Source organism: Anabrus simplex, chromosome 6 (assembly GCF_040414725.1).
Source record: "Anabrus simplex isolate iqAnaSimp1 chromosome 6, ASM4041472v1, whole genome shotgun sequence".
In the NCBI taxonomy this organism is placed as follows: Eukaryota; Metazoa; Arthropoda; class Insecta; order Orthoptera; family Tettigoniidae; genus Anabrus; species Anabrus simplex.
The window spans coordinates 298,720,293-298,740,357 of record NC_090270.1 but is presented as its reverse complement, the minus strand read 5'-3'; the positions used below and the strand labels follow the sequence as shown (position 1 = coordinate 298,740,357).

Here is a 20,065-nt window from a genome sequence, read left to right as displayed (position 1 = left end):
TGTACACATCACCTATCGATAATGTATGTATCGAATATCGTACTAAACTTCTCCTGCTAGAGCGTACGAGTATCGCTTGTGCGTGCACGAACTTAAAGCATAAAGAATAGCAATGTATAAAAATCTTGTAAACAAAGCAGCAGCATTACGTATAGTCAAGATTAAATGCGTGCACACATCATGTATCCATGACGCACACAGTACTAAACTTATTCCATTAGAATGTACAAAGTTCGCATGTGTTTGTGCTGCTATCTTAGCATAGCCTATGTGAATGAACTTAAAGCATAAAGAATAGTGATGTATAAAAATCTTGTGAACATAGCAGAGTGTTAACTACGTAGGTGTAGACATTGAACTTTGCATGCTGAGGCAGCATACTACGTGACCGTGGCGTCACGACCACGTGCTCTTGTTTGGTAAACATAGCCACGTGTTTTTTGACAGCTGTCTTCTTGACGAACCCTAACCTCACTTTGAAGGACAATGGAGCGTCGCTAACCTCACTGCTGCCATCTTTACGGCGGTAAACCTCAAGGCTGTCACCTTTTGCATGTTATAGCGGGGAATTTTAAAAATCCAACAACGGAACATTGCTAACCTCACTCTTGCCATCTTTACGGGAGTAAACCTCAAGGGCTGCCACCTTATGCATGTTGTAGCGCGGAATTTAAAATCCAACAACAGAACATTGCTAACCTCACTCTTGCCATCTTGAAAAGTTCAGTGTTCCAAACACTAGTTCGAAAAACGTAACTCATCGCACCTCGGGGATTTTATTAGGTAAGACGTAACCCCTAGGTTCCATTCCTTGTTCTGAACATAAAACCATTTACCAATAAAGATTAATTTTCTACACTTAACAAAGTACAAGCGTTCTTGCTGATAGCGATCGATGAGGTTGTTGCACCTTTAGCCCTTTAGCCCTTTAACCCTTTAGCCCTTTAGCTCATTAGCCCTTTAGCCTATTAGCCCTTTAGCCAAGGAATGTGCGGTAAGGAGGAGGAAGAGTCCTTTCATCCTTTTTGCCCTTCTGATAAGATGTAACCCCTGGGTTCCATACACTATCACGATTTTTTTTTCAGCCATGTTTATGCGATAACTTGTTCGACTGATTTTTACACACAAGACGAATGATGGAAGGTAAATAATTTGAAGATATACTTTGGCTATATCGTTTACCGAGCGAGTTAGCTGCGCAAATCATCAAAATTGTACTTTTGCTCTGAACACATCAAACAATGTTCTGATCATATGTTGAGGTTAACAACATCGATTACAGTGTTCGATTCTAGTCTTGTTATGTTTCATTCTGATCTTCTTAGAACAAGGGTACCCCCTAACATGTTCTAAACACATGTTGTATTGAGTACAGTGTTCGATTCTAGTCTTGATCACTTATTTCGTGTTCTGAACACATCGATCAATGTTCTGATCACATGTTGTATCGAGTACAGTGTTCGATTCTAGTCATGATCACTTATTTTGTGTTCTGAACACATCAATCAATGTTCTGATCACATGTTGAAGTTAACAACATCGATTACAGTGTTCTATTCTAGTCTTGTTATGTTTCAATCTGATCTTCTTAGAACAAGCGTATCCCCTGACATATTCTAAACACATGATGTATTGAGTACATTGTTCGATTCTAGTCTTGATCACTTATTTTGTTTTCTGAACGCATCAATCAATGTTCTGATCATATGTCGTATCGAGTACAGCGTTTGATTCTACTCTTCTTATGTTTCGAAAGTCTAAACATGCACAATAATGTTATCGCTGCACACGCTTGCCTTCGCGATGCAGGTTTAAACTTGTTCGATATAAAGCTATGCCTTGACATAAGAGGCGGAGGAGGAGGTAGAGAAGGAGGAGGAGGAGGAGGGGAGGAGGAGGAGGAGGAGGAGGAGGAGGGGGAGGAGAATGATAAGGCCTTAACAGCCTATGTATAGTCGCCTTTGTTTAAAGATGATAGCTGTCAAAAGAATTTTTCAAATTATCCACCACCACATTTCAGCTAAAGAGGGCAGCAGGGTGCTCTGTTGATTAAGCACATAGAATTTCAAATTGCCCTCCACCACATGCATAACAGCAGCTGTTATCTTGCGCAGTAGCCTCTAAGCTAGCTTTCTTCATAAGAGTAGCCGCCATCTTGTGCGAGCACCCCTAGGCCGTCTCATAAGGAGCTATGTATAGTCACCATTTTGTGTCTGCCATCTTGCGTAAGCATCCCTAGGACGTCTCAAGGCATCTTGTTTCTCATAAGAGCAGCCACCATCTTGTAGAAATAGATAGCTGCGAATGGCAAAGGGCTTAAGTAGGAATCGAACCGTTGATCTCATCATTAGACTATGTTTTTTCTTGTTCCTGGTACTACGAACCTACGTATTAGGCGGGAAAATTTTGTCCGTTTTGCTCTACGATGCATCGTTTTCGAGATATTTAACATTTTGCATTTAAGCCTCCAAATTTAATGAATCGAACCTGCACGGTACGTTATACTCTCTACCATAGCTAGACCTGATCATGTTACGAAGACTCGCTTCAATACAAGCTAAAACAGAGCAAATGCCAAAGGGCCTAAGTAGGAACCGAACCGTTGATCCCATCATTAGACTATGATTTTCTTGTTCCTCATACTGCGAACCTAGGTATTAGGCAGAAAAATTTTGTCCGTTTTGCTCTACGGTGCACCGTTTTCGATATATTTAACATTTTGCATTTAAGCCCTAAATTTAATGAATCGAACTATCACGACACGTTAGCCTCTAAGCTAAGAGTAGCAACCATCTTGCGCAAGCACCCTTAAAGCGTCTCATAAGGAGTTGTGTATAGCCGCCATCTTGTGTCCGCCATCTTGCGCAAGCATCCTTAGGGCGTCTCAAGCTATCTTGTGCAAGGACCCTTAAGCCGTCCCATAAGAGCAGCCGCTATCTTGCGCAAGCATCCCTAGGGCATCTCATAAGGAGCCATGTATAACTGCCATCTTGCGCAAGCATCCCAAGGGCGTCTCATAAGAACCTGTGTATAGCAGCCATCTTGCGTAAGCACCCTTAAGGAGTCATGTATAGCCGCCATCTTATGCAATTAGCGTCGAGAGAGGGCTGCTGTAGAATTTTTCTTTTTAAATTATCCGCCACCCCTTTTCAAAGGTATCTAGCTAAAGATGGCAGCACTGCGGATGACAGGTGACGAATTTACATCTACTACGATAAAGAGGGCAGCACGGTGCTCTCTGTATTAAAGATGGCGGATGACAGCTGTCAAAAAAGCACATGGCTATGTTTACCAAACAAGAGCACGTGGAATTTGCCGCCATCACATTTCAAACTAAAGAGGGTAGCACTATGCTCTGTTGATTAAAGATGGCGGATGGTAGCTGTCGAAAAAGCACGTGAGTTTGTTTCCAAACAAGAGCACGTGGAATTTTTCAATTTGCCGCCACCACATTTCAAAGGTATCTAGCTAAAGATGGCAGCACAGTGCTCTCTTGATTAAAGATGGCGGATGATAGCTAACAGAACTTTTCAAATTGCCCGCTACTACGTGCTTAAGGTAGTAGCCACAAAGAGGGCAGCATGGTGTTCTGTGGATTAAAGATGGCGGATGACAGGTGATGAAATTGCCCGCATGATAGTAGCACAGTGCTCTGTTGATTAAAGATGGCGGATGACAGCTGTCAAAAAAGCACATGGCTTTGTTTCCAAACAAGAGCACGTGGAATTTACCACCACCACATTTCAAACTAAAGAGGGCAGCACTGTGCTCTATAGATTAAAGATGGCAGATGACAGCTGTGAAAAAAGCACGTGAGTTTGTTTTCAAACAAGAGCACGTGGAATTTTTCAATTTACCGCCACCACGTAGAGGGCAGCACTGTTCTCTCTGGATTAAAGATGGCTGCTTGTCGAAAAGCATTTTTCAAATTATCCGCCACCACATTTCAAAGGTAAGTAGCTAAAGAGGGCAGCACTGTGCTCTATAGATTAAAGATGGCGGATGACAGCTATCAAAAAAGCACGTGGCTGTCAAAAAGCACGTGGATTTGTTTATCTCGAGCTAGTGAGGTTAAGTTGGTAGCACTAAGGTTTAGGCCCGTCAAGATGGCAGCACTGCCGATGACAGGTGACGAAAGAGGGCAGCACGGTGCTCTGTAGTTTAAAGATGGCGGATGACAGCTGTCAAAAAAGCACGTGGCTGTCAAAAAGCACGTGGCTTTGTTTATCTCGCGCTAGTTAGGTTAAGTTGGTACTACTGCGGTTTAGGCCCGTCAAGATGGCAGTACTGAGGTTAGCGATGCGTTGTTGTCTGTCAAAAAGCACGTGGCTTTGTTTACAAATCTGTCGAAAAGCACGTGGCTGTCAAAAAGCACGTGGCTTTGTTTACCTCATGCTAGTGAGGTTAAGTTGGTACCACTAAGGTTAGGCCCGTCAAGATGGCAGTACTGAGGTTAGCGATGCGTTGTTGTCTGTCAAAAAGCACGTGGCTGTCAAAAAACACGTGGCTTTGTTTACCTCATGCTAGTTAGGTTAAGTTGGCACTAGTGAGGTTTAGGCCCGTCAAGATGGCAGCAGTGAGGTTAGCGTTGCGTTGTTGTCGATGACAGCTGTCAAAAAGCACGTGGCTTTGTTTACAAATTCAAATCTCGCGCCAAAATTCAAATTTCCCGCCAAAATTCAAATTTCCCGCGGGCGGCGGCGGAGGCGGAGGCGGCGGCGGAGGAGGAGGCGGGCGGAGGCGTGCGGCGGCGGAGGTGCCGCAGAACCCGCTTATTATACTACTATGAAGCTCACTCTTTGAATCTTGTACGGTTTTTGTATTATACTATGAAGCTCATATTGTACACAAATCTGCTTTAACACATCGCTTAAGATTCCTTCGACTAAGGCCTTTCATTTCTAGCAGGTTGCATATGTTCAAGAAAAATAGGGATATTCGATCCGTCCGGTATATCCTTTATCTAAATCGTTAAGGTGCATGCATTGTCGTTATGCTTTCTTGGGACCAAACATCTTTTTCAAATTGAGATATCATATAGGAATAGCACAGCTTACCTCAGATTGAGGGAACTTGTCAGTTACCACAAAGAGTAGATGTCGGCTGTTTTGGATGTCATTACTGATTCTTTCCTCATCATTGCCATTGGGGTCGGCAACTAGCACCCTGTAGTTTTGCAGGCGTGGAAGTAGGACAGTATTGACCCACTCAGTATCCTCCAGGCTGAAACAAGTCAGATGCTTAACAAATACACGAGGTATGGTAAATGATTATACAAACTGTTCATATAACAGCAATATTCTAGTTCTCTCGTGCGGCATACGGATTAGACTTTGAGCTGAAAAATATTCCCCCCTTGTATGAGGTAACTAAAAGGGCATGCTGCATTCTTATTTCCCGACACTGGATGTATCCCAATAAAAGGCCTAAAACACACGCATCATGCACGCAAACAGAATGTTGTTGGACGACAGATGACACTAACACGGCTCTTTTTGTCTACAGAACCTTCATTAGACCAGTGGCTCTGTATGAAACAGAGTGCTGGCCAGTCACAAGGAGACACGAACAACAGCTGCATGCAGGGTGCGAAATCGGAAAATAATGGTGGGGGAGAAGGATCGTAGTGTTTATTTCAAACAATATATAGTAGTATATAATTCCCTTCTAAGTAAATTACCCCCTCCCCGTTAAAAATGTAAATTTAAGATGTTTTTGTTTCAATTCTGTTGTTATAAAAAGAATGATGTTCAATGGAAAATTATTCCCGGGTTTCAGATGGACTTGCCAGAATGAAACATGAAAAATAGGCTGCATATGCGGAGTTACCACCGCTGCGTTGTCTTATTGCTCAGGGTCTGGCAGTCATCCTATTATTTCTATCTTGGGGTATTATTGTTGATGTTTTTATGAAAATATGCACAGTAAAATACATTGATTTCAGTAATATATGTGTTACATTTTCCTCATTTTATAATGAAAGAATTCCCCCTGGGCAATTTTAGTGGGGAGAACCTTTGAAATAAAATCATCGGTGGGGGGAAAACCCTTCCTTCCTCCCCCTCCCCCCGATTCCGCACCCTGGCTGCATGTCATGGAAATGAAGATGCTTCGCTGGCCAATGGTACTCACTCGACTGGATCACATCAGAAATGAGGATATTCGGAAGGCATTTGATGAGGCCCAAGTGTTTCTTTTTTTTTTTTGCTAATTGCTTTACGTCGCACCGACACAGATGGGTTTTATGGCGACGATGGGACAGGGAAGGGCTAGGAGTGGCGAGGAAGCGGCCGTGGCCTTAATTAAGGTACAGCCCCAGCATTTGCCTGGTGTGAAAATGGGAAACCACGGAAAACCATCTTCAGGGCTGTCGACAGTGGGGTTCGAACCTACTATCTCCCGAATACTGGATACTGGTCGCACTTAAGCGACTGCAGCTATCGAGCTCGGTGAGGCCCAAGTCCCTGAGAAAATGCGAGAGAATCGTTTGCAATGGTATGGCCATGTGCAACGCAGAAAAGGTTCTTCAGTTGTGAAAAAGGCATTAAAGCTAGTCCTGAGAGCCGCACACCACGAGGGCGACCAAAGAATCGCTGGCTCGATACTGCGGGAGGACATGCATGTGGCGAAAGTCCCTCCTGAAAAGGCACAAGACCGCATCAAGTGGAAAAGGAAGTGCAGAACAGCAGACCCTGCAATTAGGCAGGATAAATGCTAAGAAGAAGATAGTATGATGGACCTAAGAAAACTTTCTCTAACAACAGCAATGGAACTATTCAGGGCAAAAATAATGCCACATGCGGCATTGGCTTACCATGGGAACACCTTAAAATATCAGAACTCGCAGCAATAGACTCAGTCAAAATAAGATATCTAAAACTATTTGCTTTACGTCGCACCGACACAAATAGGTCTTATGGCGACGATGGGACAGGAACGGCCTAGGAATGAGAAGGAAGCGGCCGTGGCTTTAATTAAGGTACAGCCCCAGCATTTGCCTGATCTGAAAATGGGAAAACACGGAAAACCATCTTCAGGGCTGCCGACAGTGGGATTCGAACCCACTATGTCCCGGATGCGAGCTCACAGCTGCGCGCCTGTAACCGCACGGCCTACTCGCCCAGTATATCTAAAAAAACTAACTTTGGGGGTATCAAAATCAGTAGCATCACGATTACCCTACTAGCAAGCAGAGGAAACCGTCTTTAACAAGGACTAAATATAATATGCTACTAACATCTATATCACAGACGACAGAACACATCGGATAGAGGAAGAAAAAAAAGAATCGAGATTTTTTAAAGAGTTCTACGCATCGGAAAGCAGGAATTACGAAGCGCCATCACACGTCTGGCTGTCCACGGATTTCACCATGAGTGCTGTAAAAATTAATATTTCCACCAATCGATTGAAAACTGTGTGCGCAAACCATGCCAGAGAAAATTCGAAAGATATCATCTTGACAAGTGCAAAAATCGTACAAAGTCTTCGAATTAATATAGTAAAAATTATTAGTGTATCTTAAGGGGAAATGGAATCGGATTTTGGGTGAGAAAAATTCGATTTTACTTTTTTATATTAATTTGTTATCTAAACATTCCTCTTTAAAATGACACCTTGAAAATGACTTTTGAGTAATTGTAACTATTTTAACTTTCCATTTATCTGATCGAGGGCGTGACGTCATAGCTGACTCTACACGTAAAACGTATGAGGTTCTCCGCTGGCTCCGGTGGAAATTCTCAGGCTGGTCTGCAGCCTTGTTGTTGGTTTTCTGTGTTCATAAAAGCTTACAAGAGAACCAGTCGTATTATAACAAGACATCATACATCATTATACTGAATCGATCCTCTTGTACCTGTTTGTGTCGAGGTTTGGCAGACGGATCATCATGTTTTCTTGTCTTCTATCCTAGATCGGGGCATTGTCTAACTCACTCCTCTAGATATCAGAAGAGACGCTATGTTGTCTTCTCATTTCATCCGTTGTCTCTCGTTAACTTAATATTAAATAGAAATGCGTGTTTTGATGCACCGACTTTCAACAATGTGGCGGTGCGTGCGTGCATGTCCGAGTGAATGAATGGGACTTCGCAACACAGCTGTAACGAGACAAGCCGTGACCAATAAAAGGTGAGTAACGTTGGACGTTATTTTTAACTGTTACTTTTCACAGTTACTTTATTTTTGCAGTGACAGATGTAGCAGTTACACAAAAATAACCGTTTCTCACACCTCTAGTTCTCACTAAGTTATATCAAGATCTCGTTCAACACAGCAAAGAACAATAAGACTTCAGTGATTAGCTTGCCAGTAATATGTGTGATGTTTTACCACTTGATAGATGCACTTTCTATTCATATTTTGTTTTGTTTTAGATTTGAACGAGTCATGCACTTGTTTCCCTATAGATTTTAATCCCATTATTTAATTCAGTATAAATGGTTTAGTACTAATGGTGAAAAACCTACATCCATTTTTCCAGTCAATGACCGGGTCAGGGACGGAATTAATGAAACCCCATCTTGCGGCGAAGATAAGAATTGTGCCGGCTGCCGAAGCCTGTCGCACTCCTCTGGGGCAATGATTATTGACTGGTAGTTGAAATGAAATGATAGTGAAGAGTGTTGCTGGAATGAAAAATGACAGGGGAAACCGGAGTACCCGGAGATAAACCTGTCGGCCTCCGCTTTGTCCAGCAAAAATATAACATGGAATGATCGGGATTTAAACCACGGAACCCAGCGGTGGGAGGCCGACGCGCTGCCGTCTGAGCCACGGAGGCTACAGTACTGATGGTAATCAGCTTAAAATTTCCACCAAGTGGGCGAAACATGTACTAGTATTTGCTGTCAGGTAATAAAATTTATATGAATAAACAGTGTATTGAATAGGTGGATCTTTTACATTTGTATTTGTATATGTTCCCTTAATAATGTTGAATAATTATGAAATTATTTCTGGATGCATCAATTCTCTGTTCAGTAACTTTACAACCGTATACAACTGAATTTCATTTCTCTCGTTTTTCCCTTATCTCTAAACATTCTTTTATAGGATTTTATAAGATTTCTTTAGAACATAGAAAACATTTATTATCATCCCTATTCTGTCTATATGATTTATTCTTGTGTACCGCTCATTAACCACTATATCATTCCCCTCATTTCTCTGTTTTGTTATATTATCTATAGTCCTCATTCTTCCACTTACTTAACCGACGCTACAGTCCTTGAAGGACCTGGGCCTTGTCGATCACTTGTCTCCTCCAGTCGCCTCTCGAAGCGGCCAGCCTTCTCCAGTTCCGTATTACTAGTCTTCTCAAGTCCGCCTCTACATCGTAATCTTGGTCGTCCCACTGAGCGGCTTCCCTCGGGCTTGATGACCAACACCTTCCTTGGTACTCGCTGTTCCTCTATTCGCTGCACATGTCCCAACCACCGTAATCTTCTAATCTTTATATCTGCACTTATTGATGGATTCTTATAGAGTTCATACAGCTCTTTGTTGGTCCTAATTCTCCAGCCACCCTTCTCGTATACTGCACATATATCTTTTTCAACACTTTTCGTTCCCATGCATCCAAAGTATTTCTAATTTGTTGTCTAATTGTCCATGTTTCCGATCCATACATAACTACAGGTTTTATAATCGTTCTGTACACTGTCAACTTCAGCTGCATTGAGATGTTTGACGATCGCAACAAGTTATGGAAACTATAATAGCATGTGTTGCCTGCCGCTATTCTTGCCTTAATCTCTATTGGTACTGGATTATCTTCCGTGATTATACCTCCGAAATACTTGAAATGATTTACTCTTTCAAACCCTTCAAACTTCTCTGTCCCTCTCCACCTGGTTTAATTTCTGGTGTTGTATCATATATTTTGTTTTTTCCTTACTCATGACCAAGTCCAATGTAGCTGCTTCTCTTTCCAGAGCTGTGTAGTTCTCTAGCAGATACTTTCTGTTCCTCCCAAGCATGGCTATATCGTCTGCAAAGGCCATACTCTGGGACGTTCTGTTGAATAGAGTGCCATCTAATTTGCTTGGCAGCTTGCGCACGATCCCATCCAGTGCCAGATTAAAAAGTGTCGGTGATACAGAATCTCCTTGTTTTAGTCCTTGATTGATTGGAAAATTATTGGTATATCTGCCATTTGCTTTTATTTTGAAACTGGTGTTGCTTAGAGTCATTTTCACTCTCACTAACTTTGGTGGTATTCCCAAATCCTGTAACACCTTAACAAGCCCCCTTCTATTAACACTGTCATAGGCTGCCTCGAAGTCCACATAAAGTTGGTGAACCGTTATGTTGTACTCGTAACACTTCTCCATTATTATTCTGAGGGTGAACATCTGGTCCGTTGTTGCTCTTTCCCCCCTAAACCCACACTGGTATTCTCCTATAGTGGCTTCTGCATATGGTCGTAGTCTGATGTTCAATATCTTAGCAAATACTTTGCATGCTGCATTAAGCAACGCTATTCCTCTATGATTATTACACTTTGTTCTATCACCCTTTTTATATATTGGTACAATAATGGCTGTGTTCCAGTTTGTTGGCATTACCTCGCTTCTCCAATATTCTTTATCAATCTATACATTTCCTTTAATAACTCTATACCACCATACTTGAATATACCTGGTATCTTATCTTCTCCCACAGCTCTATTATTTCTCATCTCCTTTGCAGCTTCAGTAACCTCTTCCAATGTTGGTTCTTCTTCTTCTGTCCTGTTTTTCCCCCTGTTCCTCATCTTTCCACTCCTGGGTTTCATCCGATTGCAGCAATTCTTTGAAATATTCTTCCCATCTTCCAATAATTCTCATTTTATTACCGATCATCTTTCCTTCTTTGTCCCTGCATATTGTTGTTCGGGGCTGCCATCCCTGTTTTATCTCCTCTATACTTCTGAGCATTCTTCTTTTCGTTTCTACATTCTTCAATGTCTTTCAATCTGTTTTTCTCAAATTCTCTCTTCTTCCTTCTACACATAGTTTTTACTTTCCTTCTATTTTCTTCATAGTTCTGTCTGGCGGCCCGTGCATCCTTTTAAAGCATCTTCTTCCTTGCACTATTTTGTTCTTCTATTGCCTTCTCACATTCCTCTTCGTACCACTCCTTTCGTTTATCTCTCTTTTCCCGAACCGGCTTGGAGTCCATTGTTTGCCGTATTACTTTTTCCACTTTTTCACTATGTATCTCAGGGCTTTCCTCCTCCTCAACAGTTATCACTCTTATTGCTTCTTTCATTCCTCTTTGAAATTCCTCTCTTTCCTTTTCATCGGTGCTGATTCTAGTTACGTTATGCTTTTTATCACTTTCTACTTGGTTATAGATGGTTGTTGATATCCTCTGCCTGAACTTAACCACCACCATATACCGGTAGTGGTCTGAATGAGCATCTGGCCCCCTCATCATCCTAACATCCCTTATATCTGTGCCATGCCTTCTTTGAATAAGCACATAACCTATCTGATTGACTGTGGCTCCATCCGGTGACGTCCAAGTTCCTTTATGTATATCCTTATGTGGGAAAATAGTGCTACTTATTATGAGATTTTTGCTTACCGCAAAATCAACCAACCTTGTTCCGTTGTCATTGCACTCTTCGTGTAAACTATACTTTCCCACATTTGGTCGATACACGGTTTCCCTTCCAACCTTGACATTAATATCTCCTAGAATCACTTTCACATAATTTTCAGCAACCGTATCATATGTGCGTTCCAGCTGTTCATAAAAGGAATCTTTAACCTCATCAGTCGTTTCTTCTGTTGGAGCATGAGCACAGATCTATGTCATATTGAAGAACTTCATTTTAACTCTCAATATGAATATCCTGCCATTAATTGGTTCAAAATTCAATATCGCCACCTTATATGCTCTGTGTACAAGGAAGCCTGTTCTAAAATTAGCTGTCCCACTAGGTACTACCACAAAGCATTATGTAGTCCCCCGAATCAATCGTGCATGTTTCCTTCCACCTAATCTCCTGCAAAACTGCTATTCCTCTCTGGTACTTCCTCAGCTGATCTTTCACATTCCTGAAAGCTCCTGCTCTATTTAAACTCAACTCAGTACATTCCATGTAGCCATTCTTACATTAGTCCGTATCCATTGCTTGGTCGTCGCCATTGACACTGTCCGACTTCTACATGAGTTCGACATTTTCGTGACTACTTATTTTTTACATGGCCGAGAAGTCACCCCTGCGCACAACCAACAGGGGGCCTGCCCCTTCACAGTCTGTTGGGTGGTTGCCTCTTCTGTCTGGGATGTTCCCTTAGCCTTTGATGATCCCTCCCGTTCCTACAAGGCAGTAGGTTGCTACTGTTAACCGCAGTTGCCAGGTGCCCCTTCCGCCAGTTCCACCGTATCAATAAATTTTATTTCCGCCTTCACTGCCGTTGAGGTCTCTACCGTAACCATGGTTAGGGCCCTTTACAAGGTACTATCGCCCGGGGCAGACGACCCAAGGTTTCATAAAGAGGTGTTACTCCTCTATCACTGGCCATTGATCCTGACTTGTGACAGGCAAAGCCGGGCTTCCTCAACAGAGGTCCAGGTTGGTCATTCTTCCACTTACATTGCAAAATTCTCCCAGTAACTGCTACTGTTGAAGCAAGTGAAATGGGACTAAACTTGGAAACATTCATTTAAACCCATGAGTAAATAGTGAAAATATCGAGCTCGATCAATAGATGTTATTATTATTATTATTATTATTATTATTATTATTATTATTATTATTATTATTATTATTACTTGTGAGGTGTGGCTATGAACTTGTTTACGACTAAGTTATTATTATTATTATTATTATTATTATTATTATTATTATTATTATTATTATTATTGTTATTATTATTATTATTATTATTATTATTATTATTATTATTATTATTATTATTATTATTATTATTATTATTATTATTATTATTATTATTTACGTACTTATGTACCAATCGTGGTGGTATCATTTATTATTTGTGTGTTATGATCTGTCTTGTGTAAGAAAACATGATAGGTTATGTCACGATTCGTCTGCTGTATGTATATTAATATGAATTTATTTAATGTAAGAACACGTAATGAACAGTATATATAATTTATTATTACCTGTAAATATGATGTATACATCCAATGTAATATTATGCATCACAGGGTAATAGTCCAGAACAAATCATCTTTTTCACTAGAGTTGTTAGCGAGACTTGTTAGTGAAAGTCGTTAGTCGAGTGTGTGAACTCATGTTGTGATTTTTATTGTGTTGGTAATCGGTTGACATGCTAATGTAGCAGTCAAATGTTTGTCAAGATGGCGGTTCATTAAAGTGTGTGTATAATGTGTATATAATTTGTATATCAAATAGAGTGCACTATTGACAGAATTCGTGTGTGCGTCTTTGTGATTACGACACTGTTAGTGTTCAATGTCCACATGAAAATATACATAAATAAGTAAATATTCACGAGAATAAATTGCCAAGTTACACATTACAGGTTATACATATGAATCTCCCTGTGACTCCTGTATTGACAATTCTATGAATGATGAAATATGTAAAGAAATTATGACGTACTGTATATTTGTTTAAAACACAATCGGTAGCTGCAAAATTTGACAAATTTGTCTGTTTTTTTCAGTCAGTTCAAAATCTTTACGAGACAGAAATAATATGTAAAATTTTCTGCACAAACTTGTAAGCTTTTATACGGCATTCGGTCATTCTTTCAGTCATTCAATTCATTCAAAATGTATGTTGTGAGTGTACGATAACTCCATAAAAACTGATGAGACAATTAAGCACTAATACAACTTAGGGATGTAAGGTACATGTTTGTCCTATACCATATGTTTCTGTTAATATCTAGGACAAAGTAAATAAATAAACATTAAAGAGAAAAATGCAATTTAGAAATTAGATTGAAATAGTTAATAACTTTAATTGTAATGTTTGATGTAGTAATAGAGAAGATAATGCATGTACCGAAACACATTTTGTGTAACAATAACTGGGAGTATTCTGTTCTATTCCATTCTTGTAAGCTTCTATGAAACACAAAATTGTCATTATGTAAACCTGTCCGACAATGTATTTTCTCCTGTAAAATTGTAACTTTTATAAAACAGGGCCCAGGATAAACATAACCGATGCAACGTTATGAACGTTAGGTACTAAAATGGGTTAAAAAAAGCAATGTAAATTTAAATCTTACACCAGTTGTATAGTATTTTTTGAAGCGGTTCCACATATCGTATATGAGTTGATTATGTGTGTAAGTTACAGAAGATATTATGAGTAGAATTTTGTGAATAATATACATTTGTTAAGGACGAGCTGCATGTTTAATGGAACAATTGATAATGTAAATTGTATAATACTGTATTTGAGGAAAAATGTCATCTCTTTAAATTTAAAATTTAGTTGTTGAGTACAATGTATTTTTGCCACCGAGGTAGACACCTCATTTGCAATAATACTGTAAAGTATGTTGTTGATTTATTTATTTATTTATTTATTTATTTATTTATTTATTTATTTATTTATTTATTTATTTATTTATTTATTTATTTATTTATTTATTTATTTATTTATTGCACACTACAAGACTTAGTGTCCCAGTTACAGTGCCAACTACGTCAGATAAGCTACAATTAACGTGGTGATACTTATATCTAAACTATATTCTACAATATTATCTAATCTCCTATAATATTGATATAAAATATTAAACTATTTTTCTTAAAACTAAAGAAACTTATGTTAATTTGATGGAAAAACACACGACAAAGTAAAATGACAAAATAAATGAAGCAATACACGTACAAACACAATATTATAGGACTTCACCTTACAATTTCCCCTATTTTTAAGACTTCATACAATTGCGCGATGAAGTTCACTTACAAACTCACGCAATGGCAGACTGAAGTCAAGGCCATTATTTTTCTGAATGGCAGTGTTGAAGATACTGCAGATCCTGTTTACTGGCGAGTTACCATGGGCACACGTCCTGGTTTTTTCATTTAAAAATGTTATGTTATTTCTGGAATTGAAGCGAGGTACATGGAAATTTGGGAGGGACAACCTGAGCACTAGAAATAGCCTAACAGAAAAGCAATACTAACCTGTGAACAATGTAAACGTCATGTTGAAAGACAACCTTTGAGAGGGCTACTGCCTTGTTTCTGTTGTCTTTCCTCTTCTTGTCGAGATATTCCAGATATGCAAGCTGATGTCTTCGATACGTAGTGAGGACTCTGATGAAGGCGAGCATTACCAAACCGATGGCGAAAGGAATTAATAGGTACCAGTAAATATTACTGATATTATATCCTTTCTTGCTAACACATTTCTCTGTTGGAACACACTTGAAGTTGGGCGACGAAACACAAGGTCTGGTTTCGTTAAGCCAAGTTCTTAATATATTAACGTCACAGTCACACTTGACTGGATTGTGCCCAATATCGACGTTACGGATGTACTGGAGGGACAGCATCATCCCAACAGATATTTCTTTGATGTCATTGTACGATACATTCAGATCCTTAAGCCAAGGACGCTTACAGGATGAAATAAACACATCACTATCCGTCCACTCTTCAATGAAGTTGTGGTCAATTTTCAACATCTGTACTGTTCCACATGTATCAATCGTGTTTACTTTTGTCAGCTGGTTGTGAGACAAGTCAATGAAATGCACGGATTGTACAGGGTTTAGGTGTAGTTTAAAGGACTGAGACAGGTTAGTGTTGGATAAGTGGAGATATTTTAATACTCGCATCCTGGAGAATAAATCTTTGTGGATGAAGGAAAGAGGATTGTCAGACAGGTCGAGGTATTCTAAATTTTTCATAGATTTAAATGTGTCCCTTGTAGCCTTACTCATGAGTGAATTTAAAGAGCGTCTCATTTTCAGAGAGCGTAACTTTGAGGCAGTGAGACCGTCATATAAAGGGTCCAGCCTACCAATAGGAACTTCGGATAGATCCAGTCTCTTCAAGGTTTTCAAATTTTGTAGAATATTGGATAACTGAGTCATGTTCTTCAAGGGATTACCGGATAAATCTAGCTCCAGAAGACCCTGCAACTGTTTCACTCCGGCGGGAACTGCCGTGAAATCGTTGCCAGACAGTGTGAGAACTGTTACCTGCGGAACTCCTTTGAAGTAATCTGTAAGAAAAGAATAAAATGTTTTCATGAAAAAAATATTGTACATTGCTCGGAATTTAAAAAGAATGGTATTTCTGTATCGATCATGTCCAAAATAACAAGGAAATGCCCTTTTCATTTTCCGTCACTTCTGTCTGTCTGTCTGTCTGTCTGTCTGTCTGTCTGTCTGTCTGTCTGTCTGTCTGTCTGTCTGTCTGTCTGTCTGTCTGTCTGTCTGTCTGTCTGTCTGTCTGTCTGTCAGCACGGGCATCACGAGAGAATGGCTGGAGAGAATTGAATGAAAATCGGTATGTAAAGTCCGGGAATGATGCGCTACAATCTACGCTATGAATAGTGTCATACCGGGCGAGTTGGCCGTGCGCGTAGAGGCGTGCGGCTGTGAGCTTGCATCCGGGAGATAGTAGGTTCGAATCCCACTATCGGCAGCCCTGAAGATGGTTTTCCGTGGTTTCCCATTTTCACACCAGGCAAATGCTGGGGCTGTACCTTAATTAAGGCCACGGCCGATTCCTTCCAACTCCTAGGCCTTTCCTATCCCATCGTCGCCATAAGACCTATCTGTGTCGGTGCGACGTAAAGCCCCTAGCAAAAAAAAAAAATAGTGTCATTCACGCTGAGTAAAATGGTAGTTTAGGGGAATGCAAAAAATTTTATTCACAAATATTAATGTTATTAGTGGCCCTATTGATAAATGTTTACCGTGCCGGTTATGATAACAGAGATAATAGTAGGATTTCAGTTTTTGTTGCTAAGTTCATATCAACGCCAAAGGTGGTGGTGGTGGTGGTGGTGGTGGTGGTGGTGGTGGTGGTGATTATTGTTTTAAGAGGAGTACAACTAGGCAACCATCCTCTATATAACAGTAATCAGAGAGAAAAAATGGAAGGGGTCCGACACTTCGAAAAATGAAGGCATCGGGCAAAGGAAGACAAGGGCCACGAAGGGCATGAAAATGAAAGACTCCCTAGGCCTCCATACGCAATACCGTCGGGGTCTGAAAAAAACAAGAGTTGACCGAGGGAGGTCGGATAGCATAGATGAAAGTGAGGAGCCTGGCACAAGTAAGTGGAAGCAATGCCAGGACTCAACTATGGGCCCCGTGGTCGCTAACCCACGCTCCAACGTTCAGAGCCCCTGAGGCCCCTTTTAGTCGCCTCTTACGACAGGTAGGGGATATCGTGCGTGTTATTCTACCGCCCCCACCCACAGGGTGTATCAACGCCAAGCCACGAGAAAATGGATGAACAGAATTTAAGGAAAATTGGTATGTGAAGTGTGGGAATAAGGTTCTACATTCTAGGTTATAAATAATTTTTATTCATGCTGGATGAAATGGTAGTTTAGGGGAAGGTGCCTAAAATGTAATATTTTACTGTAGATACCTATGTTATTGGTCCTATCGAAAAGTATTATGTACCGTAACAAAAGTTATGGGGAATACAAGTTCCAATCATTTAAGTCTTGTACAGTTTTGCCGTACTGACTATGATAATAGAGTAATGAATTTATACTTTTATTACTTAGTCCATATCAACGTCAAGCGCTGTTAACATGGAACTATTGTTTATTCATGTTAAACTGGCGATGGATTTTGTCATGATTGTCTTAAGATGTAAACTCGCGTGGTCACCGGCTCGTATCGACAAGGCAAAATGTGAAGATGATTACAAAAATTAGAAAAATCGTAAAGGAACGATCCCTTGAAGAGTGACTGAATGGGTAGCTATATTTCTAAAAAATAGAACTCAGAGAATTGAATTAGTCGAAGCTTTATCTGACCCTGTAATAATTAAGAGGGGAATTCCTCAAGGCAGTATTATTGGACCTTTATGTTTTCTTATGTATATCAATGATAAGGCTTTTTGCAGAGTAATAAATAAGTTACAAGATTGTGAGCAACTGCGAAATGACCTCGATAATGTTGTAAGATGGACAGTAGGCAATGGTATGATGATAAACAGGGTTAAAAGTCAGGTTGTGAGTTTCACAAATAGGAGAAGTCCTCTCACTTGTAATTACTGCGTTGATGGGGTGAAAGTTCTTTTTGGGGATCATTGTAAGTATCTGGGTGTTAATACAAGGAAAGATCTTCATTGGGGTAATCACATAAATGGGATTGTAAATAAAGGGTACAGATCTCTGCACATGGTTATGAGGGTATTTAGGGGTTGTAGTAAGGATGTAAAGAAGAGGGTTTATAAGTCTCTGGTAAGACCCCAACTAGAGCATGGTTCCAGTGTATGGGACCTTCACCAGGATTACTTGATTCAAGAACTGGAAAAAATCCAGAGAAAAGTAGCGCGATTTATTCTGGGTAATTTCTGACAAAAGAGTAGCGTTACAATAATGTTGCAAAGTTTGGGCTGGGAAGACTTGGGGGAAAGGAGACGAGCTGCTCGACTAAGTGGTATTTTCCGAGCTGTCAGTGGAGAGATGGCGTGGAATGACATCAGTAGAAGAATAAGTTTGAGTGGTGTCTTTAAAAGTAGGAAAGATCACAATATCAAGATAAAGTTGGAATTCGTGGGGACAAATTGGGGCAAATATTCGTTTATAGGAAGGGGAGTTAGGGATTGGAATAACTTACCAAGGGAAATGTTCAATAAATTTCTAATTACTTTGCGATCATTTAAGAAAAGGCTGGGCGACTGCTCTTATTGAATTGATTGATAGGACAAGAGGGAGTAATGAAAGAAGGGAGAAGTAAACCGCCTTTTTATTAGATGCTCTAATATCCTAGAATGGGAATAAAACTAAATGTGAAGGCCTACAATATCGAAAGCCAATAAAACTGGTTAACAATAAACGTTATATTGACAATTGTGATGTGATTTGTTTCTTCTGCTGCCACTCATATCTGATAGATGAGATTACTGCTGCGTCCCGAATAAAGGTCGATTCACACATCTCCGGAACGTGACGGTGCTTTCCGTGACTTGACGGCATCTTCCGTGAAAATAAAATATCGTCGCCATGTAAACGAAGGGATGAGTTCCAACACTTCCGTTGACGTCATTCGCCGTGACCTTCAGTGCTACTCCGTAATCCGTGCCGCCAATACGTAAGCGCTCCCCAACGATATTTTCTTGTTTTCACGGACGTGATTTTTCTCTTCCCTCCTTCCTGCCTCTCTGCTTTCTTCGAGTACTGAGGTTATCTGTGTACGTTTGAACTGTTCTTTACCTCCCAAAATGAAGGACGAACTGCTGATTGAATTAGTGAAGGCGCACTCTTTTCTATATAATTTAGCTGATTAGAAATATACGGATAGTGGTTTGAAAAAGCGTGTATGGGACGAAATTGGCGAGAAAATGGAAGCTGAAGGTAGGTAAGTGACATTTTTTGTTTCTATGATTAAGAAAATCAGTCTGTCAGTACATAGGCACCAACTACGGCGCGGCAAGGCACACCAATTTCATTTATTTAATTTTTCAAGTAATTATTATTTAATTTTTCAAGTAATTAAAAGCAAATGTAGTGTATCCGTGAAATTTTACTTCGTTGTCCTTCAAGCACTTATATAGAGTAGAAAACTCTCCTTCCTTATACCCCTGCGTTTCCATATAGAATGAACCCACTCTTTCTCCTCTTCATCCAAGATTATAGCTATCATTTACAGTTCATCATCACTTAAAAAAACTCATCATGGAACACTTGATTGCTGACTTTTGAGCGGATCTGCACGGAACTGAAGTGTGAGAACAGACGTGAAATATTCATGTCGGAAAGGACGGATACGGACACGAAGAGCGCCGTCACGTCCCGGAGATGTGTGAATCGACCTTAAAACAGCATGCCTGAATATTGGCAGAAAGTAGCTGGAGAGTTAGATAAGTTTGTTTAATTGTCTCGTCAACGACGGGTACTATACGCGAACTTTTTC

At 40.2% G+C, this 20,065-nt stretch overlaps 1 protein-coding gene across 1 annotated transcript in view; it reads right to left on the bottom strand.

Moving 5' to 3' along the window:
* Positions 1-20,065, bottom strand: part of LOC136875991 (toll-like receptor 6) — an 86,307-nt gene that overhangs the window by 11,642 nt on the left and 54,600 nt on the right. The window contains exons 3-4 of the mRNA XM_067149605.2: positions 15,138-16,182; positions 5,058-5,223 (exon numbers count right to left, since the gene is read on the bottom strand). Of these exons, the coding sequence (XP_067005706.2) occupies positions 5,058-5,223; positions 15,138-16,182 (1,211 nt within the window). The remainder of the gene's footprint in view (positions 1-5,057; positions 5,224-15,137; positions 16,183-20,065) is intronic.